This window comes from Zootoca vivipara, chromosome 4 (genome assembly GCF_965207765.1).
Source record: "Zootoca vivipara chromosome 4, rZooViv2.hap1.1, whole genome shotgun sequence".
Taxonomy (NCBI): domain Eukaryota; kingdom Metazoa; phylum Chordata; class Lepidosauria; order Squamata; family Lacertidae; genus Zootoca; species Zootoca vivipara.
Genome location: NC_142587.1, coordinates 19,200,729 through 19,224,165, shown reverse-complemented (window position 1 = coordinate 19,224,165; position 23,437 = coordinate 19,200,729). Strand labels below are relative to the sequence as shown.

At 40.3% G+C, this 23,437-nt stretch overlaps 1 protein-coding gene across 4 annotated transcripts in view; it reads left to right on the top strand.

Annotated features, from left to right (window-relative positions):
• Positions 1 to 21,849, top strand: part of NDFIP2 (Nedd4 family interacting protein 2) — a 47,063-nt gene extending 25,214 nt beyond the window's left edge. For 2 of the 4 annotated variants that reach the window (XM_035115009.3, XM_035115010.3), the window contains exons 2-9: positions 2,241 to 2,400; positions 2,878 to 3,017; positions 4,514 to 4,573; positions 8,198 to 8,285; positions 12,231 to 12,355; positions 14,749 to 14,815; positions 16,325 to 16,430; positions 19,564 to 21,849. In XM_035115009.3, coding sequence (XP_034970900.1) covers positions 2,241 to 2,400; positions 2,878 to 3,017; positions 4,514 to 4,573; positions 8,198 to 8,285; positions 12,231 to 12,355; positions 14,749 to 14,815; positions 16,325 to 16,428 — 744 coding nt within the window. In that variant the 3' untranslated portion in view covers positions 16,429 to 16,430; positions 19,564 to 21,849. The remainder of the gene's footprint in view (positions 1 to 2,240; positions 2,401 to 2,877; positions 3,018 to 4,513; positions 4,574 to 8,197; positions 8,286 to 12,230; positions 12,356 to 14,748; positions 14,816 to 16,324; positions 16,431 to 19,563) is intronic. The other 2 variants (XM_088667526.1, XM_088667527.1) reach the window with 1 other exon arrangement.
• Positions 21,850 to 23,437: the final 1,588 nt, after the last annotated feature.

The window sequence follows — 23,437 nt, the reverse complement described above, 5'->3', positions numbered from 1 at the left end:
TGTGCCTCTTAAGCCCAGCCCTGCCCTTAATAAGATCAGCCTCTGTGTCAGAGCAAAGCAGTATTGGTATTTGCAGAGTACTGTAATAATGCTTGTTGCAATGAAATCTGTGGTGCACAATTGTTTCTTGCATAGAGACATGAGTAGATCTGGTAACAGTTCACATCTTCCAACAATTTGCATATATATTACAACCGCCCGCCCCCAAGTTACAAAAGTGCATTTTTCACACAATTGTGCATTTTATGGCACAGGAATTTGGGTTTCATGAAACAGAATATCTGGGGTAACTAAGAATCCAGTGCATTGCTTAGTATCTGTCTTTGCATTTAACACACTGTGCAACCCCAAAAGGCACAACGTCAATATGTTGATCTCCAAATGTCCAAAGCAGAAAGTATGGTGGTTGAAATAAAACATCTAAAAAGAACGGACACCACAGAGCTAAACTGTGTGTGAGAAGCTGCAGTATTGTGAAATACTATACAGTACTTTCATGCGTGCATGGTGTAAAGTCACATTCTGTGAAGAATGTGAGGACATTCATCTGGACGTGAATCTAGGGTTGTGAAATGTAAGTGCTCTGGATGTCGTAAGCATTAGGCCTAGATGTCTGCAAAGTAAAACTTCTGTAAATAGGTCTGTATATATATGAATTTCTTTGTAGAAGACATCTTCATTGAACCTATGAACATTGGGGTTGGGGCAAGTGGTGTCTTGTGACCTCAGGGTGCTTTGAGACATTGACTGTACAGCCCTGTTGTACACAAACACCCCTTCACAAAACTGAAATCAGGGATGTTTGTTAGATTTCACAGAGCTTTAAAATTTTGGTGTAAGGTCCCTTTTCATCAAGGGACATTGGGAAAGGCTTGAGGAATTGGAACGTGTCTCGTAATGCTTTCACTTACAGGGTAATGCTTTTTGAGTGCTGTTATATAACCTTTTTGGTTGTAGATTGAGTGGTGGAATTTTTAAATTCCTGTTCAAGAGGAGGACTTTAAAACAGCCAGTGTGATGTGATGTTAGTTGTTGTAGAATTACTTCTGACTCGCACAATGCGAGCGATGTAACTGCTGATAATGAACAAGTTATAGTACAATTCTTTTTATTTCTTTAGTTCATATCATGTAAGTGCAAACTATAACTAGCCTCTTGAACGTACCTAGATGTAATGACAATGAATCATAATGTAAATGCAGATGAATCACAAACCTGGTAAACAGAACGAGATATATAACAAGAATTCAGAAAAAGAGAACAAGTGCCAATTTGGTCACAAATTAGTGAAATTTACACTTCTTGAGGAAATGGTAAATGGCTATGTCTCAACCATTTCTGAATAGATTTTACTGAAATCCGGCAGCTACAGGTGGTTTGCATAACCCTTAGTTTCTACTATCATGTCTTGTTCTGTTCATATTCTGAAACTAGGACTTTGTAGACATGGTGAAATAATTGGAGGATTTCCAGGCAAATCTGAAATGTTATCGTTGTTCATAGGAAACTCTTGCTTCACACTCCAGACTAGTATTTGAATCAATCATAATTAGACATTATAAGGCCTAACATCAAGGGTTGTTAGAAGCTTGCCTAGTGCAAACTACTCATATCTACATGATAAGTCACAATACATCAGAGGTGCAATGAGTTGGATTTCGCTCCCAATTATCTGTCAGGAAGAGTGCAGTTGAAAGTTTAGACCAGGCATCCCCAAACTTCGGCCCTCCAGATGTTTAGGACTACAATTCCCATCATCCCTGACCACTGGTCTTGTTAGCTAGGGATCATGGGAGTTGTAGGACAAAACATCTGGAGGGCCGCAGTTTGGGGATGCCTGGTTTAGACAATGTTCTGTGATATTCTTAAATAGCACATTGTTATCTACATATCATGAAATGGTTTCATATATTCTTACCCATTTACTTTGTCTGGGTCTAGTTGATCCTTATGTTCTTTTAGGAAAACTCAAATACACCCCTCCCCCCAATATACACAAATAGAGTGATGGTGAAACACTACAGTACCATTCAGCCTTTTATCATGCACAAATACATGGTGTTTTTTTTAATTAAAAAAACCATTTTATGTACTTGCTGCCTTTTGGGAGAGGTGGGAGGTGAGTACTGTTGTCCAGATTAGGAGTTACTCTTGTTACTAGTTTCTCTTCAGTCATTACTTAATAAATTGCATCGGAGTAGATGAAACAGTTCTCTGAATGTATTTGTTTTTCTTAAAAGCTCCACAATGAAGATGATCTTCCAGAATCATCAGTGGCTGAACAACCTTCCACCTCTACAGAAACTGCACCAGTCTCTCAAATGGAGGCACCTTTACCTGAAGAAGATACTTCACCTCCACCTTACTGTAGTATTGCTGCAGACGCAGCTGCAACAGCAGGTATTTCCTTTCATTTATATAACCTCAGATATTTTTGGAGCAGTAAATATAGCTTGAATAATCTTTTCAGAAGCATATGGTGCCATCATCTTTTCATGCTTCCTTCTGCTGCCCTTCATAAAATATGATCTGCTCTTTTCTTTTTGTACAGGAACCCAAATGACTTTGTGCTTAATAGAGCAAATAACCGGATTAAATTAATGTTCTTTGTGATATGGATTTGTCTTGGATGCCTTTCTGGCTATGTATGATAAGGCTAACATGTCTTACTTGATTAAACTTGGACCACAATCTTAACAGGACAGAGATATGAGGAATCAATTGTATTGATAAATATATAAAACCACTCTCAGTATTTCTAGCTATAAGAAACAATACGGCATTCTTAAGGGCTTTATAGACTTGTAGTTCTGACTAATGATTATTTAGCCTCTAAAACATGAGTTGATGTGTGTGTGTGTTGTTGTTTTTTAACAGAAATGGAATCGCCTAATGACTTTTACCCTGTGCCACCTCCATACAGTGTAGCTACCTCTCTTCCCACTTATGATGAAGCGGAGAAGGCCAAAGCTGCAGCAATGGCAGCTGTTGCAGCAGAAGCAGCAGCAGCTCAAAGAGTGAGTGAGCAATCTGTGCAGCATGAAAACATGCAATTTTGAAATACGTAACTTCGGATTGGCTTTGGTATATATTGGATAAAAATCAATTTCCGAAGCAAATTTCATTGACACTTGTTTAGTTTGTTAAAAGATATATTAGCTAGCTAAATTAAGGTGGGGTTTGTTTTGATTATTTGTACAAAGCACCTTAAGAATCGAGAATGTTTCTGTAGCACTTTATGGAGTAAAAAAAAGGACCCATTGAACCGTTGATAGCTTCAAGTTTTATTTCATACTTAATATTCATGAACTCAGTTCATAACTAATCAAACCATGCACAGTCCACCAGCTACAAGAGCTCAGTAGTCCTTTCTACTTCGTAGACCTAGAGAGGCAACAATAGTAGCTCCACTGAATTCTTGGTGGGCCACCATATGCAGTGGTTAAGCTGCATGTAATCTGAAGGGTCACCAGTTACAATGCTAGAGAGTAAGTATATGTCACAGTACAAAACTGCAGGTACCTAGCTGCATGCACATGCTTAGTAATTTTGCTGGCACGTAGGAATTTTTGCAGGTTTTTATTCTCATTCTTCTTCAAGACTTGTATTATTTATATATATAAAAAACTTGTGCATAAATATTTTAAATGTTTTTCCATCTCTGATGTCATTATACTGGGTTGTAGGTGGTATTCAACTAAATAGCTGTCCTAGTACAATTAGTGCTGTTACAAGGGGATTTCCCTTCCCCACCTCCTTACACGCCTCTTGTACCACCCCAAATCTGCTATACAGGGTTGGCAGAATCCCCAAAATTGATTTAGGGGGTGCAGGAGCAAGGAGAAATCCTTGCAGTGATGGAATGTTTTGGTTAGCTCTACATTGAATGCAACACATGGTATTCATATGAATGAAAAGTCATTGGCTTAAACAAACAAACAAACAAACAAACAAACTCACTCACTAACCCTTAAATGGGGCTAGCATTGGAAACTTCCTGCCCTTTTAAACTACTCTCAAATCTTATAAATCGGATAAGAAAGGGTTTGCTCAAATACAGGGGTTTGCCATCACAGTAACAATGTGATATGCTATCTCAGATAAACGTTAAGACCACAGAAAGCTGTTTTAGCCTGTATTTTGACCTCAGTTGCCCATTTGTAAAAGCTGTTGCATACTGTGTAGTAAAACACATTTTTGTGTGACTGCTTCCTCATGAGTTTTTCATTTCTAATCGGACCAAATAGCAATGATCTATTTCCATGCTACAATTCTATGCCCAGAAGTAAGTGCCATTATACAGTGGGGCTTGCTTCTGAATATGAATGTATAGAAGTGCACTATCAGTATTTGAATTACTGGATCTTTCTCTGTGAGCTATTTTCAGTTCTTTATATTATATTACATTTAAATTATAGTTTAGTTTGCTAGAAACATTGCTTGAATGTTTGACTTGTACTGAATGGCTTAACATTCCTTTAGTTCTTCTGTCTTATTTTCTTTACATGCTTAGCACGGCCAATTTAGGGAGTCTAGGAGTCTGTTTGATGAAATATTCCTGAGCCCACCAGAGGTATGAAACAGTTCTCTGAAGTTTAGATTTTGCAGTGAGTTTTCTTCCTGCCAAGCAGGAAACAAATGAATTTCTCAATGCCTTCTCTCAATGAACTTGCCGCGATTCAAATCGCACAATGCTGTATTAAGATTCTCATTAGTTTTCTATAAAGGCTTAAATAGAAATAAGGACTATGGAGCACACTGGGACTTGCGTTTAATTGTAAGCATGCATAAGATTGTGCTGTTATGAAAAGATCCTTTCATCTGCTATAGTAGTGGAAATAAATTTGAAAACATGAGGGAAATAACCAGGAATACCTGGTAAGTTGGGCATCCTTGCTCTAGAAGAACCTTCACAGTGTGCCTTGTATCACAGCTCCCATCATCCCTGACTATTGACCATACTGGCTGCAATTGATGGGAGTTCTAGTCCAAAACAACGGGATAACATCAGTTTGGGGAGCATTGACCATGGCCATTCAAACTAGCATCATTTGTGTGGGCAATTGAGCCTCCCCCATTTTAGAGTGTATCTTGCTGTGAACAAGGTTTCTGCCTTTGGATTGGATACTGTTGCAATTTCCAATATTTGGGGGTTGGAGTGGGAAATGTATCCAGTAGGAATGATGAAAGGAAATTAAATGCAACACTAGCTTTCAGTTCATAAAGTTTCTGTGAGATGTTACTACGCAGCACCTTTATGCTTCCAAATGATGATTGTTTGGTATTTCTAAAATACCAATGAAGTTGTGTTTAGGCTAATTTCTGTCAAATACCTGTTCATGCTGCAGCCACCAAACATTACCAGGCAGAATGCGAAGCAAATATATGTTTGTTATAATGTCTTTCTATATAGTCAAAATAGGTATAATTTTCGCTATTCCATAGTACATATTAGCAAGTAAAAAAAAGTGATAAATAATGTAGGGACACCGTACTGCTGCTTAACATTGCCATGGTATGAGCACCAAAACTATGGTACCTCAACTGAAGTTGTATTTTTTAGGATGTTAGCACCCTCTGCTGTCTGATAGCAGCAACGCTTTTGATTTAGAATATTCATTACACACTTGCGGATGAACTGTTGTCTTACATTGCACGATCACATGAGCACATGTTGAATATCTCAATAGCGTAGCTAAAATCAATGAGATTTAAGTTCATATTATGTAGTGGGAATTTAGAGAGAGTCCCTAACTACTAAAATGTATGTGAACAGTTGAGGGTGGAAATCAGAAAATATTTAGATAGGTCTGTCTATGTTTATACAGGGTCTACTGCAGCATTTTAAATAATGCTGTATATGCATCTTCAAAATAAAATATATCCAGGAATGCAGTAGAATTAGGGATTCTCCAGCTTCTTTGATGACAAAGTTCCCTTAACAAAAATAATCTCCAAACTTCCCAAAGTGCCACTAAGGCAGGAGGAAAACAATGACAAGAATCCTTGGAAGTTGCTGAAGTGTCTTAGCTATAGTTCTAACTTTTGTGTGTTTTGATCGAACCCTGACATACCAACTGGATACCTTCTGGCCACCTACTTTATTTACTGAAGAGCGGAAGCCAGAAGTTAAGACTTGAAGGCCAAGGCTCTGTAAGCATAGGGAGCAGGTTAAGCATTTGGCGTTGGTGGAGTTTCATTGCGTCTGTCTCACAAACGGAAATAATCTTCCCGAAACTGACTTCCTTTTCAATACAGAAGTCAGAGAACCAACTTAGACCTTTCTGCAGTCCCTCAGTAAACTATGGTTCCTCGTTGAGACGCATACTCAACAGAATCTAAAATCTTAATTACTGTAGCAAGACTTAGGGAAGAAAGACACACACCTGATCTTTTCTGTTGAGTTAACTAGAAAGTACACACTTTACAACTCCCATGATCCCTAGCTAACAGGGCCAGTGGTCAGGGATCATGGGAGTTGTAGTTCCAAAACATCTGGAGAGCCAAGGTTGCCTATGCCTGCTTTAGGGTGTTGTGTTAAATATGCATACATAAACTGGTGGCCCATTGACATTTTAGCGTTCCCCATAAATGTACATTTTTTTGGGGGGGGCAGCCAATCACTGCTCCCTTCTCTGTGTTTGCATTTTCAACCGGTGTCTTTGTCCTACATGTTATACTGCACCCCAACAACTTGAAATGTGAAGGGGCTCTCTGACTTCAGTGGCTAAGTAATTTTAAAGCGCAACTTTCTTTTGGTTGACTACCAGGAAGGAATATGTGGGCCTAACCCATTAGCTTGGGAAAGAAAGAGATGAAGTGATGGGGAGTGATGAGAATATAGAAGCCATTCATGGGCCTATACCAGGCTTCCTCAACCTCGGCCCTCCAAATGCTTTTGGCCTACAACTCCCATGATCCCTAACTAGCAGGACCAGTGGTCAGAGATGATGGGAATTGTAGTCTCAGAACATCTGGAGGGCCAAGGTTGAGGAAGCCCGGCCTATACTTTGGTAAGAGGGAGACTTGGTTGGTGAGCAGTTCCCAGGTCTGTATGGGACCACACTCCTTCTGACGGACCAGATGTGTCATTTTGGGGTGTGTGTGTGCGCTCTCTGTGATCCACCTTTGCCGAGGGAGGTCTGGGTAACATCGAAGGCAAGGCATGCCTATTATCGGCTTAATTTGGTTAACCAACTGTGCCTTCTCCTCAGCAAGGATAGCGTAGCTGCCTGATGTATGTGTGTTAGTAATCTCAAATTGGACTACCTTAATGTGTCTTTCAAGAGACAGCTCCATAAGCCGTTGGCAGTGCAGAACACTGCACCGCAGCCAGGTTGTTGAGTTGAGTACATGGCTGCAGACATATTATAGAGAGAACTTTGCTGGCTGCCAATTAGCTGCCAGGTCATTTTCAAGGTGTTGTTCCAGTTGGACAGGGCTGTAAAGTCCTGTACTCATACCACACCCCACAACAAGGAGAGAATCCGTGGGGGCTGCGGATGCTGTTGAACTTCAACTGTCATCAAACCGTGCCAGCGTGGTTTGGCCAGGGATGGTGGAATTCCAGCAACATCTGGAAGGCTGCAGGTTTCCCATTCAAGCAGTAACTGGAAAATAGAAATTTTTTCTGCTCTTGCTCCTGTGTTCTGCAATATGCACCCCTCTACCGCACCTGAAGTGTCCTCTATCAGTTGCTTTGAGCATCTGACAAAGACATAACTTTATGTCCCAAGTTTTCCCAGACCCATAAGATTCGACCCTGCCATTTCAAGATTTGTTTTTATGATACCGTTTTTCTGTTTGTCCTTAGAAATCTTAGAATATTAAGCAATTTAGAAACACTTTTCAGTAAATAGGTTTAGCTTGGCTTCAGTGCAATATTAAAATAAATGATACTGAACTAGAGTTTTTTTTCTTCGTTATTGCTTTTCTTATTATTGCATTTTCTGTTTTTAAATATTTCATTTTTTATTTTTAAGTCACAGAATTTTACTGATGTGTGGCCATGGACACTTAATAAATAAAAATAACTTATTATGAACCAGCAGTCTTAGCAACTGAAGTGTACGTATGTAGTCACCTTGATTTTTTTTTTACATAGATACCTACTCCCACTTAAAGTAGCAGTTTGAAAAGTATAAATTTAATTCCATGCAATGTGTGTTTATTAATCATCACCACCATCATCTTAAAGGAAGAAGAGTATCCCCCAAGGGATGATTTCAGTGATGCAGACCAGCTTCGTGTGGGCAATGATGGCATCTTCATGTTGGCTTTTTTCAGTAAGTAACACATCTTTGTGTCCTTGTAAGCAGCAGTTGTGCGAGGCATGGATGGGGAACACCCTTCAGCCCAAGGGCCACTTCTCATTGCAAACAACTTTCTGACAGCTGCATACCAGTGATGGGTGTGGCCAGACACTCATCACAGTCCATCCTCCATTCAGATATGCAAAAGGTTTCATCACAGTTCAAGGACACATTCCAGCCAGGTAAAATCGACAGAGCAGGATGGGGGGGGGGAGAGCGCAGGGGCTGGGACACACTCAGACCCTGAGCCAGGGGTTCCTCCACCATGGTATAAGGTAAATGCAACAGAATTCTTGATGTTACTCAATTGGTAGAGCATGAGACTTTTAATCTCAAGATCGTGGGTTCGAGCCTCAGGTTAGGCAAAAAGATTCTTGCGTTGCAGGGTGTTGGACTAGATGAGCCTTGTGGTCCCTTCCAGCTCTACAGTTCTATGATTCTAATAATCCTCTCTTCCCAGCCACACAAGACGCAGCATTTACTAACGGAGAATAGAGAAATATATCAAAGTCTTGTACATAATTTAGCTCTCTTCTGAGGGCTGTTCCACACGTTAGGCAGTGACAATTTGCAGTTTGACCTAGATTCATGTGCGCCACAAGGCGCCATCAATCAGCCTTGATCCTCACGTTTTTCGATTTTAGGCGTATGCGTCAAATTGCAAAGCATGTTAGAATCCTGAGAGAGATCTGTGTTGTTAAGAGTTGCCATTGACATGCAGTTTGAGCAAATTTAACTCCATGAGCGGCCAATGATATATTGGCACTTGACTTCCGAGGCTGAATAAGTAGAGGCAAAGTGTAGGTTGATTATCTGTACTCTGACATATCAGTTTTTACTGACATTAATAACATATGCTGGGTTCTTGCTATGTGGAGTAAGATGAAGAATCTTTCTCACCCAGATCCTATTCTCCTCCCCAGTAGACCAGTGCTATGATAAAAGCACCCGGTTCTGAATTTACAGTAATTGAAGCATTGTAATTCGAGTCCAGTAGTTTCATAGTGTGTCACACACACTGAACGTTGCTCCTTATTTTGAAGTTATATTAGTTTCTGTCCTTGCTGTGGATCATGATACATGACTGCCATCCTGTGACAGTTCTCTGTATTGCAGCTGCTATCATTGCATGACTTAAATGCAACAAGTGTTTACTGTTTTGCAACTATTCATGTCGATACTTGAAATTACCTGCAATAACTCAGGTCTTTAGCATAGAGATTCGGTGTTTGTTTTTTAATGGAATACTACAGATATGTTATACAAGCATATCTTTGGGTGCTGTTTGCAAAGTAAAAAAGCACATTTGAGCAGAGCTTTACAAACTGTGTGTCACGGCACGTTAGTTTGTCAGCTGCAGTCCTTAGGTGTGTTGCACGAATGCTCCCCGCGCTCCTCCAGTGGCTGGAAAGCCTCTGGTTTGCTAGTAAAACTGAATTAAAGGTAAAGGTAAAGGGACCCCTGACCATTACCGGTAGGTCCAGTCGTGGACAACTCTGGAGTTGCGGCGCTCATCTCGCTCTATAGGCCAAGGGAGCTGGTGTTTGTCCGCAGACAGCATCCGGGTCATGTGGCTAGCATGACTAAGCTGTTTCTGGCAAACCAGAGCAGCGCACAGAAATGCCATAAAACTGAATTACTGTGTCTCAAAAAGATGCATGCCCAAAAACTGTGTCACCAACATGAAAAGTTTGGAAAGCTCTGTATTAGGATAATGGGGCACGGGCTTCTTTCAATTCATGTCAGCCAGGTCAGCATTGCCCAAGCACAGCAGATGAGCCACATATGATAATACCAAATGGCTTCGCTGCCCCTAATTTTCACAGGCAGCAAAATCAGGAGATTTATCAAGCTCTAGGTAGTTACCATATATGGCCTTTAGGCTATGTTCAGTTCGGTGGGTTGCAAGTTGTGCAATCTAGATGTAAACAAGGAACTGGTGGAAGAGTAAAATTACATTTTGACAGCTCTGATTAATGTTTCTGGGAAACTGGAGCAGCTTCTCAAAAAGCTGAGTACTCTAATGAAAATAAGAGCTCCGCATGATGGAACTTGCCACTTGTAAATAGAAATGTGAGTTTGTGCACCTCCTTAGCACAAGGCATAAGACGTGATGCTCCTTTAAATATTTAGCACACCACTGTGGAGGCTGCTTTTCCAGTCTAGCAGTATTGAGCAATGGGGTGGGGAATACAAAACTCCCTGCAATTTCTGGACCTCTAGAAAGAAAAGGACCATTAAATCTGTTAATCTTTTGATAGTGGGTTGTGTTTATCCCCAGCAGTTGAAGCCCCTCACTTTTAACAGAGAAATTTCCAGAGAGGCATGCAATGTAAAACACTTAAAAACAATGAAAGGGTAAAATATCTTCAATGAAAAATACAGATGGAGCAGCCAGCTAAAAATAGAGTTGAAATTGGTGACCTAAAAAGCCTGTTAAGTGTTTCACCCTATGCTGAAAAGATAAACTTGGTATCTGGAAAATCCTTGGGAAGAGAATTCTAAAGCCAGGATGATGCTATAGAGAAGGTCCAATTGCTAATTGCTATCTTCCTTACATCCTGTTAGGAACATAATGGGACGTGGGTGGTGCTGTGGGTTAAATCATAGAGCCTAGGGCTTGGCGATCAGAAGGTCCCCGTGATGGGGTGAGCTCCCGTTGTTTGGTCCCTGCCCCTACCAACCTAGCAGTTCGAAAGCATGTCAAAGTGCAAGTAGACAAATAGGTACCGCTCCAGCGGGAAGGTAAACACCGTTTCCGTGTGCTGCTCTGGTTCGCCAGAAGCGGCTTAGTCATGCTGACCACATGATCTGGAAGATGTATGCCGGCTCCCTCGGCCAGTAAAGCGAGATGAGCGCCGCAACCCCAGAGTCGTCCACGACTGGACCTAATGGTCAGGGGTCACTTTACCTTTAACATCCTGGAGGAGGGTCTCTAAGGCAGATCTTAATACACGTTAAAGGTCAATACTGATACTTTGAATTATTCCTGGAAATGAATAGGGAGCTATTTTAGCCATTTTAAAGCTGGTGTAATGTTTAGTTCAACCAGACCCAGTTAGTTTGAAATATAATGGCTAGATTGCAACTACATTTTCTGAGAGTTCTTAAAGGCATGTACAGTACACTGTAGTCAACGGGAATGTTAATAGATCTATTGCCAGGGTATCTGTGTCCAGAACCGGCTAGAGCTGGTGCATAGCCAAAGCTGGTGAAAGCTGCTTTGTGCTATGGAAGCTACTCAGGGCTCCAAAGACAAGGAGAATGCAATCCCATCAAGAACAGGTTGAACTTCTCTTAGAGCAGACAAACCACCTCCTAACATCACCTCCATCTTGTCTGGACTGGATTTCAGGTTTCTTGCCCTCATGCATCACTTACCAGATCCAGGCATCGGATTAGTATCCCTATAGCTTCACCTGTTTTGTATAAGAAGTGAAAGTGCACCTGTATGTTATCTGCGTGTTGATGACATCTTGCTCCAAATCTCTGGATGACCTCCCGGGATACTAAAATGAGTGCTTCTTTTAAAGCCATCTTTCATAGGGAAATTTTGTTATGTTAGAAGTGAGGAAGCAGCCACATCCATAATACACTTTTGACTCAAGCTTTTTGCTATTTATTGGGAGATCCTCAGAGTTGCTCACTCTGGACATTTTATCAGGAGTGTCTGTGACGCCTTAGAACTTTGATTTGGTTCATCCCAGTTCACCCTAAGTACTCCATTGCTTCTCCGTTCTTAGCGGTTTCTTTTTTATTGTTTGCTTTTACCATTTAAACAGTCTTAAATAAGTATCTTGAAAAAGTCAATTTACATACACACACACACACACACACACACACACACACACACACACATATGAATTCAGCTAAACAGAAATGCAATTAAGTTTTAACGAGACATTCATTTCATTTTAGTGGCCTTCATTTTCAACTGGATTGGATTTTGCTTATCGTTCTGCATAACGAACACCATAGCAGGAAGATATGGTGCCATCTGTGGATTTGGGCTGTCTCTGATCAAATGGATTCTCATTGTTCGAGTAAGCCTCTTCCAATTACAGATTTTAAAATGAATTTTAAAAGCACTTTTTTGTTTAAAATGAATATTGGCAGATAATTATTTCCACTTTGATCAATAATCTACTTAAAGTACCAAGAATTTGTTGTAGTTTAACGCAACAAAATTTGAGTTATGTGGTTGGTTTTTATGACATGGGAACTTTTGCCTTTATAGTTGTTTTGTTTCATTGGTTATCTTTTAATGCTTTAATTTTATTGAACTATGATGTTATTTCTACAGATGATTCAATTTAGGCAAGAGGAACAACATGTCTATCACGCAACTTGGTAGTTTGTGTATTCCATTCTAGCTAGTCATTATTATAAGACATACTATTCACATTGAAGAATTGGTGCCTGAGTTTGCTTTCCCCCTCCTCCCTTCAGATCCCTTTTTCATTTTGGGCCATGCATTTTGGATTTTTTGGCCTGAAGTCTGGAAGTGTCCTCTTTTAATTGATTGTATGTAAGCTGTTGTGGGACAGGGTACAGAAGCTCCCAATAAATGTTGCAATATGGTACCTTTTTGCCTCAAACCATTAAAAGCTTTTCTAAGTGCTGTTAATGTTAAAATTTGGGCCCAGGTCAGGCTTGAGGGTCTGGGCACGCTCAGGGCACATGGGCACCAGCAGCTACTTAAGGATGCTACAGATTCCCTGCTCCTGCCAAATTTTTGAGAGGGTGCAAAGGTGAGACAAGCAGGTCACATCCAAAGGAAAGCAGAGGGAGGGGTGACACAAAGGCAGTCTTTTGCATTTAACACAGCAGCAGAGACCCCCTTAAAATTGCTCAGGCATGGGAATTTTAATAGATGTCAGATACTTGACCTGTTCTGCCTACAGTTATTACAAACCTTCCTTGCTGGCCTGTTTGGGTTTCCTGTAGCTCCCCCCTTTTTGCCCACAGCCTGGAGAAATCTCGGACTTACAGCAGGCTTAAGCCCTTTCCGGTGTGTGTCCTCTGCTGCACTGCAGTTGCGTCATAATGCCAAGTCTAGGTGATATAAATAGGTGGGACCACACAAAAACAGAGGCAAGTGTACTGCTTGGTTGAAGTTGGCAGGAACAGGTTGTTCATGGCCCTATGAAACCTTCATAGTTGGCCAAGCTATAATAACGTGGCCATCTCTTACTAAAGTGTAGTGAATGTGTTGTAATACTGTGGGAAGCCTATCTGCATTTGATGAATGCATATTGTTAGACCTTGTTGGAAGTATTTTTGTTTTTACTGTTTGTTTGTTTGTTTTTGCAAATGCCATGAATACACTAACAAGCTTTAAATAATGGAAATGCTCCATTAGCCTGTTTAAATGATTATGTGCAAACTGACCTTATTTTTCTGCTATGTAATCATTTATAAGAGCATTTGGCCCTGCCTTGTTTCTTTAAATGTTTGACTTAACATACTGCATTTGCCAATTAGCCAATTATTTACTGACACGAAACAACCTAGAGTTGATTGGCAAGTTGGGGCAATTGTAGCAACAGAGTAGGAAGTGATTGAATAGCCCGTGCTTGACTAAATTGTTTCTTACCACGCTCTAAAAGTTGCAGTGGACGTTCTGCCTTACTTTGAGTTTCAGGCTGCAACCGTCCTGAGTTCTTGGATTCATTTGATTCAGCCCTTTTTATCAGTGAAGCATGCAGTCTGCAGTCTGCTGAAGGCCAGATACCTGTCTCCAAAACCATCACACCCTACCCTCCAGCTGCCTGTTCAGATTCCCACATCACAGAGAAGACAAAACTGTCTACCGTGCTCGCTAACAGGAACGATTGAATTGGCCCTTCAAGGTTCATTTAGCTGCGTTCAGCTCACTGCTGGGAACTGAATGCAGGAGAATCTAGTTTGAAAATGAAAAGAGTTTAATGAATCAGGGGTCTTTATGGAACTGGTATTCTTGGCAGCGATTATCAGTAGGGGGTGTACAAAAGGTCAAAAGCTCTCCTTTTGTGGGGTCAGCCAAACATCCCCATCTGATAAGATTAAACTAATGTGACTTTTGGTGTTAATATCGAAAGCAGCAGGATCCTGTAATGTGTTTGAGATGGCAGACCGGGGGGGGGGGGGGTGACGGATTTACGAATGCAACCATTATTAGGGTGACTGTCTGATTCTAATGAGCAATGTTTAATAAACCATTTTTCACAGGTTGGTTGAGACTTCTTTGCTTGCAAGAAAGTAAAAGAAAGAACTCCTCTTTTATTCTAAAACCGCACAGAGTATATTTGTCTTCCCAAATGCACCAATTGTGATTTTTTTAATTTGTTGTGTATGTTCTGTAATGTCTGAGATATGTATTTTCAGTAATCCTCATATGTTACAATCATGATTTAAAATGTAGCTAACATGTTTGGGGGCTTTTCTCCTCTTCCAGTTCTCAGATTACTTTACTGGTTATTTCAATGGACAATACTGGCTTTGGTGGATATTTCTTGTACTTGGTAAGTCCCGATCAAAAACTTTACTTTTTGAATTTCCAAATAACTCGATAACTGAGTAGAGCAATCCTAACTGGGTTTAAGAAAGATGGCAGTAAATTTGCACATGTATGCTCATTGAAATTAAGGGCTTACTGTAGCGACGGTAGAACTTCTCACAGATCAAGCATGTTAGATAGAATTTCCACATTGCCTCTTCACAGACAAAATAATTTTCACAAGAGGCGGTTCATACCTGAATGTGGCACCAGTCCTCAATAAATAAAGTTTGAACAATTAAATATTTAACTTAACTTTTAAAAGCAAAATCCCAAACATGCTAATGCAAAGGGTCATCTGATACCTATCCTTAACGTTCTGTTTGACAATCTGGTTTATATTTCTCATCCTCTGTGGGTTTCATTGATAATCTTTGTTTTACCACCACTCCTTTTTAAAAGTCAGAAAAATAGAAATCTGTTAGAGACAGAGAGTAGATTTTTCTGATTTTTCTGATTTTAACATTTTCTAAATCTTAATAAGATAAAGCTTTCTGAATTTCTGAATTGATCTCATTATGTTTAAAACACAGCATCACAACTGAACTAAGACTATTTAAGTACATAAGGTCAAAGTTTACGTATAAGCTTTCCTTTTAAGATACCTAGTTTTTATAATTATTTTCTTGGACTATATGAATGGTTTTGAATGCGAGTGTGCCTGTCACTTTGTATTCAGTCCATGGAGGTATCCTTTTTGCCTTAGAAATGCACTGTGCATTAATCATTATTCACTCAGGCAAGGGGAAGGGCTTTATGCTGCTGAACACAGTGCTTCTGTTCCCTCGATTTTCTTTTGAAAAGCAGTCTGCTGAGCTTCAGGCTTCTGGGGCAGCTGCGGGGAAGGTTGCTGGGGAAAAGAAGGCTTTTAAGTGTATTTGAGCATCCATTGTACGTCCGAAGCTTGGCTCACTTGCTTGGGTCAGCTGGTGATCTTGCCTTGTGGTGTAACTATCACCCCAACTATTTATAGCTTATTCCTACCACTTTATTTTAAAATTCCATGCCAGCTTTCTTGAAATGGCCCATAAAATATCAGAACTTAATGTACCACTGATGCAAATAAATGCCCAAATAGCCCATACACAACTTGAAAGTAAAAGCAAGAGTAAAGCGCAAGTCTAATTAAAATTACGGTCGTTGATTGATCCAGTAATTTATCACCAAAATCTTAATATAGGTTCCTTTGGAGATACTGAGATTGATTGCATAGGAAAGTTAAGCTTTCATCCTACTTTCCATATATTTTTAGCTTCTCTGTACAGTTCCCAACTTCCTACTTAGAAAGCCCGCTTAGGAAAGCATCCTATCCTTGCACTCGCCAAGGTACGGTATGTTGATGTGACTCTATAAAAGTTCGCTGGTTTACTGTACTGTACGTGTAAAATAGCAAATCATTGAAAGCTTCCTTACTTTCGATTAGTATGAGAATGCATCTTTTAATCAACGTTTCACATTGCACCTCTGCTTTCAGGCCTCCTCCTATTTTTCCGAGGTTTTGTTAATTACCTAAAAGTCAGAAACATGTCTGAAAGTATGGCAGCTGCTCATAGAACAAGATTTTTCTTCTTGTACTAGAGGTAAGCACCGTAGCTCCTTTTGTAGGTAAGTACTTGGCACAGAAAATGCCTTCAGCCAAATTGCTTTCTCAGTTTTGCACACTTGGCATGCATGCACAAATATTGCCTTCTATTGCTTGATAGTTGCCTTTGTTTTTCAACCATTTCTGCAATGTCAGGGTTTAGTCCCCCCCTTCTTTTTTAAAAAAACAGCAACAGCAAATCCCATGTATTCCTCTGACGGAAAAGCGAACTGTTAATATCTGATTTCCCCAACTTCGTTAAATGTTGTAGGCCTTTACATAAATGTCTGACTCTTCTATAGTGAGAATAAGTCAACTCCCTAAACACCTTTTTAACATTTGGCAGGCGTGACTATTATGTCTTCAGAGTCCATGAGCATTTAAACTTCAACCTATATTCTATAGAAGAGAGATATACCAGGGTTTTAACTGATGGAGTATGGTCCCATTGAACATTGCCCATGACATTTGCATACCCTTTTTCAGTTTTCAGATCACTTGGCATAAGGCTTTTGCAAGGCCTGCTGACAAAATGCAAGTTAGACCATATTTCAGTTTTGGAGTGTGTGTCTTGCGGGCTGAGAAAATAGCAAGGTGCATAAAAGTAGCTCAAGTTCCTTGTCAAAGTGCGATTTGAATTACAGGTTTCCCTTTGCAACACTTGCGGTCTTGGTATAATATTAATATCACAATACTGACTCTTTCCAAACATAGTCATCTCCCTGGACAAAGAAGAGGATGTTTAAACTGCACCATCAGTGTGCAGTGGTGCCTTACAGAATTATGCCAGCAATGTAGATGGGTTCCTGTTTCCCAAGGAGCTTAAAATCTAAAAAGGAGAGGGGGGGGGATGACAGAAGAGGGGAGAATGTGGGCAAATGCTGTTACAAACACTTGAAGTTTGGATGAGGATTAAGAGGATAAACCAAAAGCCATGTGGAAAAGGTGGGTTGTAAGGAGGGATTTGAAGGAAGAGAGAGGTGGCATGCACAATGTTCACTTTCCAGAAGGCTGTTTCATGGGGTGGGGAAGGAAAGGAAAGGACAGAGTAGTTTAAATGCATAATAGTCTGATTTATTGATTCATCCGGGTTATTTCCTGAAGTTTGGACCACAATGGTAGTCATCCCTATATTCAAAAAGGGCCTTGCATCCGATCCGGCTAGTTATAGACCAATTAGTTTGCTACCTGTAATTAGCAAATTATATGCAAAGTGTCTTTACAATAAGCTAGTTGATTGGATAAGCGATGAAGCTATTCTTGCTGAAGAGCAAGCAGGATTTTGACAAGGCGGATCCGCTATAGACCATTGCTTTGTACTAGCCCATTTTTTAGATAAGTATGTTAAGAACGCAGGTGGTGCTGTGGGTTAAACCACAGAGCCTAGGGCTTGCTGATCAGAAGGTCGGCTTGAATCCCTGCGATGGGGTGAGCTCCTGTTGCTTGGTCCCAGCTCCTGCCAACCTAGCAGTTCGAAAGCACGCCAAACTGCAAGTAGATAAATAGGTACTGTTCCAAGCGGGAAGGTAAACAGCGTTTTCATGCGCTGCTCTGATTCACCAGAAGTAGCTTTGTCATGCTGGCCACATGACATGGAAGCTGTACGCTGGCTCCCTCGGCCAATAACGCGAGATGAGCGCTGCATCCCCAGAGTCGGTCACGACTGGACCTAATGATCAGGGGTCCCTTTACCTTTACCTTTTATGTTAAGAAACCAGGTGGTGTGCTATATGCAGATTTCATTGAACTGAAAGCTGCATTTGATTCAATCTCTCGAGTGAGACTGTGGGATAAGCTGAATTCTTCCAAGTATAGATAAAAGATTATTTCACAGTGTCTGTATAAAAACACTGTGCTGAAAGTGTGTTGCTCTACAAATGGGCAGCTCACAGCATCCGTACCAGCCACAAAGGGGGTGAAACAAGGTTGCATCCTACCTCCCACATATATAATTTATATATAAATGATATTGTCCAGAGTTTAACATCCCCGGAGTATCATGCCCCTAAACTGACCACAGAAGTTATATTATTATATGCAGATGCGCAGAAGGGATAAAATGAGGGAAAGGGGCCCCAAATATAGTGTAGTAAGGCTTGTGTTTAAGGCAAAGACTATCTTCACACTTAAATAGTTATCAATATTCAGTTTTAATCTGTTATAATCTACTGTACTATACTATAATCTAGTATTAATCTGCTATTACTCTTTGTATCACTGTTAGAATATAATTCAGGGGATGCAGATAAGAATGTAGACCAACCAATTTAATAAGGCTTCAGAATAATGTAAATGAGCTGTATGCTTGTTTTCAAAACGTATAACTGACTGGAGCCCTTAAAACATAGGTGAAAACAACACCATAGCATAAATTATCAATAAAAACAGCTGAATGTCTGACCATTCTTGACATGGAATAGGTAGCAGTCTGTAAACCGTGTCTCCCAAGGGTTTACAAACTTAAGATATTTCTAAGCAGAGGTTTCCATGGGCTTTAGAAGGGGCAACTAAACGAATCTTGAGTTTTTCTGAAGGAAGGGAATTCCACAATCGTTGGCCACCACCCCAAGGTGGTGTCCAGTCACATTTCTGATGGTGGTTACACCTGCAGGAAAAGCCTTGCTTCCTGTTCTTAACACCTGGGAAGGAATGTAGGGGGGAAATGCTCACTCAGATACCATAGGGGAAAACATATGGGGTTTCAAAGATTAAAGCACCTTGAATTTAGCCCAGAAACTAATTTGCCTCCACCAGAGTTATTGTTGTAACAGTGAAAAAATTTCCATGTACTGAAATATCCCCAAGGGACTATATTCACATATATATTTCAGAATGCAGTATTGTTAAATATGTTAAAAAAATTTCCTTCAGTAGCACCTTAAAGACCAACTAAGTTTATATTTTGGTATGAGCTTTCGTGTGCATGCACACTTCTTCATGTGCATGCACACGAAAGCTCATACCAAAATATAAACTTAGTTGGTCTTTAAGGTGCTACTGAAGGAAATTTTTTTATTTTGCTTCGACTCAGACCAACACGGCTACCTACCTGTAACTAGTTAAATATGTTGTTTGATTATCCTGCTGGTTTTTTAGTTAACTAAACTACAGCTCTCTTCTTTTATTCCCAGACTGCATCGACCAGACATTCCTTTCTCATACCAATGTGAACTTCCAGCCAATCTGTAACCTTCCAAGCGAATAGGGAAAGACGACTACTAGAAGCAGGAGATAAATTTGAAGCAGGATCTTTTTGCCGCTTAGGGAATGACAGGGTGGTCTATGCTTAAGTGCCATTTCTGCTCATTCCACTCAATATTTATATTAAGCATTGCCTTTTGTCTTGCACATATGCATATGTGCTAATTTAACAAGAACTTTAAAAAGAATAAATTCCATGCATATGGTCTGCTAAGCAGTTGAATACAGCCAGACTTGACTAATTTGTGTTTTGTATCTGGAAGATTTAAAGTGGTAACTTGTTTTCACAGTATTATGTACTATCTACTTAACAGAAGTTTCATTAAGTACAAGTAATTTGTACTGAATGACTCACAGTAAGCCACTCAGACTCTGTTAGTATGTAAATTGCATTCATCCAATTATGCACATAAAAACTGCTCTATCACATGATATGTAGTTCTATAAACACACATTGAAAAGCTGTCGAGGGCTAACCAAGGTTTCCCTAGTGCACCTCTCTTACACTGGTGTGAATTTGGGTCCCCCCACCCCCTACATAGATGTGGGCCATAAAAGCAGTAGCCTTAATCACTGCCATTTTAAGCCCAGTTTGAACAGATTCAAGCAAGCATATACAGTAAAAAACCTGCACGCGCTGTAGTTCATAAACTCCCAATTTTTGATCTGATCATTAAATTACATGAAAGTGTGACACCATCCCACGCTGTTCTAGTGATCTAGGAAACCGGAAGGGAGATGGGAGCAGTAGCCTCAATTATCAGATCAGGAAGTAATGGGATTGCTCTCTCTCTTCCTATGTGGCCTCTCCATTTCTGCCTTAGCAGAGCAACGTGGGATTGAACCATGTTGGATCAGTGGCTGCGCTGTTTCCAAAACGTTCCCACCAGCCCTTAAACTTCAAAAATAAGTGTCCGGATTACAAACAATAGCAAAATATTAGCAATATCACTTCTTCTCCAATGTCTTACCAGTTTGATGTGCATACGGGTCTTTGGGGCTGTGTAACTTTATGAGCGTTAAGCCCTGCAAGAAAGCTTTTGGCAACAATCTGTACAGAGCCAAAAGAATTAAGACTTGCATCAGAACAACAATGTTTCCTTAAGGGCACAAATCTGATGGATTTTGAGTCCCAGTCCTGCAGGGGGGAGGAAATCTTCCACTTGGTTCTTTGTCATGTTCATCATCTCATTGGAAAGGCTAGCGTAAGATAATTGCTAGTCTGATCCTGCACTTTTTTCTAGGTAGGTAGACCTCTACCCCACTCCTCTTTCTCACCCAGCCCTACAATCATTGGCTCTAACTGGAGATCAGGATTGTACACTCTCTGACTCTGACTGCACAACCTCCACTCCGCTGGGTGAGTTTGTCAAGGAGCCCTGCTCCGTTCCAGCTGAAAGGAACAGACATTGCACATCACCAGTGGATGAACAACCTAGTTCTTTAAGCTGGAGTGTCAGTTTTCCTTGTCATTGTGTTTTGTGGGAGTATTTCCATAATCGCCGTTCCTTAACCCCAAAGGTTACTTGCCATGCTTTCGCAGGAATGATGTTAAGTTTAGGTCAATTCCATCAGGCACATTTTCATTTTCCTTGCAAAAATGCAAGCAATTTGCCATCAGTGGTATTTGCACCATAGTAATGATGGCCCTCCCGTGCAAAGGAATATATCTAGGGCTTTTTATGGGGAGGCAAATGTTGAAGCACATGTGTTTCTCCCCCAAACATCTCTGGGACTCTGCACTCTGGCATGGCGGGAGACGAAATCTCCCAGACATCCACAAACAGCTCTCATCTCAGTTGCTGCCAATCACTAATCACTCTGCGTTTTGGGAGTGGTAGATGCACATTTATTCTTTTGTTTGTTTCTTAATTTGAACTCTTGCATTTTTAATACTAATGTGTAGAGGAATTATATGTCTCATTTAGTGCTGTATCCAATTTTGTATCTATTGTATGCATAAGGTTTATATTCTTTAATATTTCAGGATTAATAATAATTAAAAAAAAAAGGCCGAAGAGTTTGAAAGCAAAAGCCCACTACTGCTTTTCATGAAAACAAGATTCTCTTGGGAATTCCCATGTGTTTCTCTCTGAATTCATCAGTATTTTTTCTATGATTTTCTCTCCTCTCTATCTCTCTTATTTATCTTCCTTTTTTTGCATTATTTGTTCTCATAAGAGGCAGATGAATAAAAGTTTTTGTTTTGGAATAAAGGCTCCTGGTTTTATGTTGCACATTAGGAAACTCTGCTACAGTTTCTATCAGGTCAAATGGTTCGTCTCTGGATGCTTTCTGCTTGGTTCCATTTTTAAAACTACCGTATATAATATATAAATTTGTTAAAGTGTTGTGGAGGATTTGTGAACAGGTGTGTGAGAGATAGAGAATATACTTGTGTGTGTGGTGTTTTTATCTAAGATCAAAGCTGCTGCTTTGGCGATCACTCATCGGCGAGTAAGATTGTCTTCCAGTCTTAACACTGAGTCCGTAAGTGACTGTGGAGGCCAATTCTGGATTCACATGTCCTTCCACAGTGGGGACATAGGTTTCTGGGTAGTAGTTGAAGGTTTGCCAAACATGACTTCCTCTTAGCAGGTTTCTCCCTTTCGTCCTGAGTTTGAGCATCTTCAAAGTCCTTGACACCTTTGGTAAAAGCTGCTCTCCGATTGGAGCACTCTCAGGCCAGTGTTTCCCAATTGTCGGTGTTTATACTACATTTTTAAAGATTTGCCTTGAGAATCTTCATTCAAAGAGGTCTTTGAACCTCTTTTGTTGACCACCAGCATTACACTTTCCATTCTTGAGTTGGAAATAGAGTTATTGCTTTGGAAGACAATAATCGGGCATCTGCACAACATGCCCAGTCCAACGATGTTGATGTTGAAGAATCATTGTTTCGACACTGGTCTTATATTAAATACTGATTTAAAAAATAATCTGTTTTACATTTGAAACAGGCATTTCAGTTCCTGGGACCAAAAGCCCTTCTGCATCAGAGATCAAAATAGCAGAACCTTAAACAGCCCATTCATAAAGTTTTGTTCTTTGACTTCAGTTCTGGATATCTATGAACTTATCTCAAGTTCATTTTGTGCTCTCTTCAGACAAATATTAAAGCCGAGGGATTAGTAGACATTGTTCTTGTAAAGAGTTATTTGAGGAAAATAAAATAAACAGGACTTAGATGATCTCTTCCGAACATTTTTAATGGTTTTTGGCTGTAGTCTCTTGTTATTGCCATGTTGGCAGAAAGTCCTGCTTTTTTTTTTTAAACTTCTATATTAGGCTACAAGTATCATAGTTGCTTACTACTCCCAGGTAAATGGGTCAACACGGCAGCCTTCCACTGCAATCCTAAGCATTTTTACTCAGAACTAGGTCCCACAGGGTTCAATAAGATTTACTCTCTGGTATGTTCCTGATTATTCTCACAGTTTCCGTTGTTGTTGTTGTTGTTGTTGTTGTTGTTGTTGTTGTTGTTGTTGTTGTTGTTGTTGTTGTTGTTGTTGTTACTGCTACTAGCTGGCCCTGCCACGCATTGCAGTGGCTAATCCCTGTGGCTGCCCCCACCCTGTCTTGATCCATGACCTATTCTGTTTCCCCACCCCCAGCTCATCCCTGTGAATCCCCCAACTCTGTCCCGACCTACATCCCGTCCCCTTCTCCCCCAAACCCCCACCTAGGCGAGTCAGTACTTCCATTCGGCCAAGTCTGTAAAGACCTGTTTTCAGTTGGTTGCTGTGGAATTTTGTGATGTCACCGATTGTCTGCAGCCAATGGAGACGTTGCTTCTCCGTTCTA